The sequence below is a fragment of the Austrofundulus limnaeus genome, unplaced genomic scaffold (assembly GCF_001266775.1).
Source record: "Austrofundulus limnaeus strain Quisiro unplaced genomic scaffold, Austrofundulus_limnaeus-1.0 Scaffold416, whole genome shotgun sequence".
In the NCBI taxonomy this organism is placed as follows: Eukaryota; Metazoa; Chordata; class Actinopteri; order Cyprinodontiformes; family Rivulidae; genus Austrofundulus; species Austrofundulus limnaeus.
The window spans coordinates 425,369-427,364 of NW_013952818.1; the positions used below are offsets into that span (position 1 = coordinate 425,369).

At 41.7% G+C, this 1,996-nt stretch overlaps 1 protein-coding gene across 1 annotated transcript in view; it reads right to left on the reverse strand.

The window, feature by feature from the left end:
• The window catches only part of LOC106528986 (Down syndrome cell adhesion molecule), a gene marked incomplete at its 5' end in the record, with an annotated part of 83,255 nt that overhangs the window by 24,825 nt on the left and 56,434 nt on the right, over positions 1 to 1,996 (reverse strand). Inside the window, 1 exon segment of the mRNA XM_014024282.1 lies at positions 1,343 to 1,489. Within this exon segment, the coding sequence (XP_013879736.1) occupies positions 1,343 to 1,489 (147 nt within the window).

The window sequence follows — 1,996 nt, forward strand, 5'->3', positions numbered from 1 at the left end:
TTTGCCCATCACTACCATTTACGCTGACAGTTACATCCAGGTTTTGGAGTTTTGTGTCTTGTGTCGTACCTCCCTCTTGTGTTCCCTCATCGTCATTACGCCTCTTTTCCCTCAGTTGTTTACYTGTCATTTCATCTTGACACACACACACCTGTCAGTAGTTTCTAACTAATGTTTTCATCAGCTGTTATTCATCTCCTCATTCCCTCTGTTTTTATTTATTCTGGTTCAGTTCTTCACACACTCACTGGTTCACTGTTTGATTCTACATCGACTGGTTCTCCTCGTCATCTCCCTGTCGTCTTCTGAGTGTTTTTATTTTTTGTAAGTTTGCTGCCACGTCAGCCTTTGTTTTGTTCTTATAATAATTATCCTTATTTTCTTAATCTCCGTCCGGATTTGGGTTCATTCCTCGCACCAAACTTAACACCTGCTGATTTCAGCAAGACAACGAAGACGTGCACGTGTTCCAACAGCGTGGCTTCGTAGTAAAAGAGTGCAGGAACTAGACTGGCCCAAACGCTTGTTGAGTGYTGTTAAAGGAAATCTGACCCTGTCTCAGCTCTATTAAAACATCCATCCATCCATCCATCCATTTTCTGTACACGCTTCTTCCTTTTCAGGGTCGCGTGGGTCACTGGTGCCCATATCCAGCAGTCACAGTGCGAGGGGCARGGTACACCCTGGACAGGTCGCAAGTCCATCACAGTCTATTAAAACATGTTGCATCAAATTCAGAAAGAGTGAATATTTTTGCTGTGGATTCAGTTGAATATAGGTTGAAAAGTATTAACAAATAATCAAATTCTGTTTATGTTTTACACAACGTCCCATCTTCATTGGGATTGTGGTTGTATATGGATACTGGTCTTGATGCCCCACTGAATGTGTTCCAGGTTACATTTCAAGTGAAAAGTTTTGTCAGTTTCATGTTTGATACAAGTTATTTTTATTTATTTTCAACTGTGTCAACATAGCATGCTGTATATTTGATTTAATCCAGTCAGACGGACTATAGGTTTATCAGGAAGGAGAGCTCTGTGTTTTAAATAAAATAAATGTGTTTAAAGTTATTGTGTAATATAAGTTCTAACTCTGAGTACTCGGTATCAGCGATTACCCAAACTGAAGTTCTTGTACGTGGTTTGAGAAAAAACTGGTTTGGGGACACCCCCAGGTTAAAAGAAGCTAGAAGTATTTGTGTACAATATTTGCTCGAAACTAAAAATCCAATTCTTACATTTCAGATTGGCAGACAACAAAATGACAGAAAATCCAGAGGTTCTTGCACCAGACAGATTGAAACGGTATCACAAACGTGTTTTGTGGTCTAAGCGCGTACCTCCGTCAGGCAGGTTGGCCCAGTAGATGACCCTGAAACCCAGCAGGTTCCCGTTCAGAGCGTCTTTGGGAGGAGTCAGCCAGGACAGAGAGATCACCTCTGGAGACGTGGCCACAGCCTGGACGTTTTCAGGAGGACGACTCGGCACTGCAGGAGGACAACCAGGACAGCTGTGAGAACAGTGGACCCAAACATGGACTTGATGCAGCTGCAGTACCTCCGGGTGTCCACTAGGCTGTGATAAGAGCTCACTAATGTCTGCACTGCTGTCCACARACACGTGCTGCTGAATCCTGCTCTGTCAACACACTGCACTGCTTTTACAAAAATAAAAGTTTCTTATACAGTAACTCTTCAGGTCACAGTTTCTGTGCCAGGTGACACAAACTCCAAAACACAAAGCAGACTTTCCACATTTCTGTCTGATAATTTCAATATCTGAACCCAGTCACTTCAACAGAAGTCAGAAGGTTTCGTTCAAAACTGCAGCTGAAGACAAATGTTAAATACTTTGTTTTTCCYGAAAGAAACATGAGATACATGGTTTTTCTGCTCTTGTCTAATAACTAAAAGAGGTTGATTTGCTTTCAAATCAACCGTTTGCCATGAGCTGAATGATTACTAATCTACATCCAGCCACTGACAATATATATA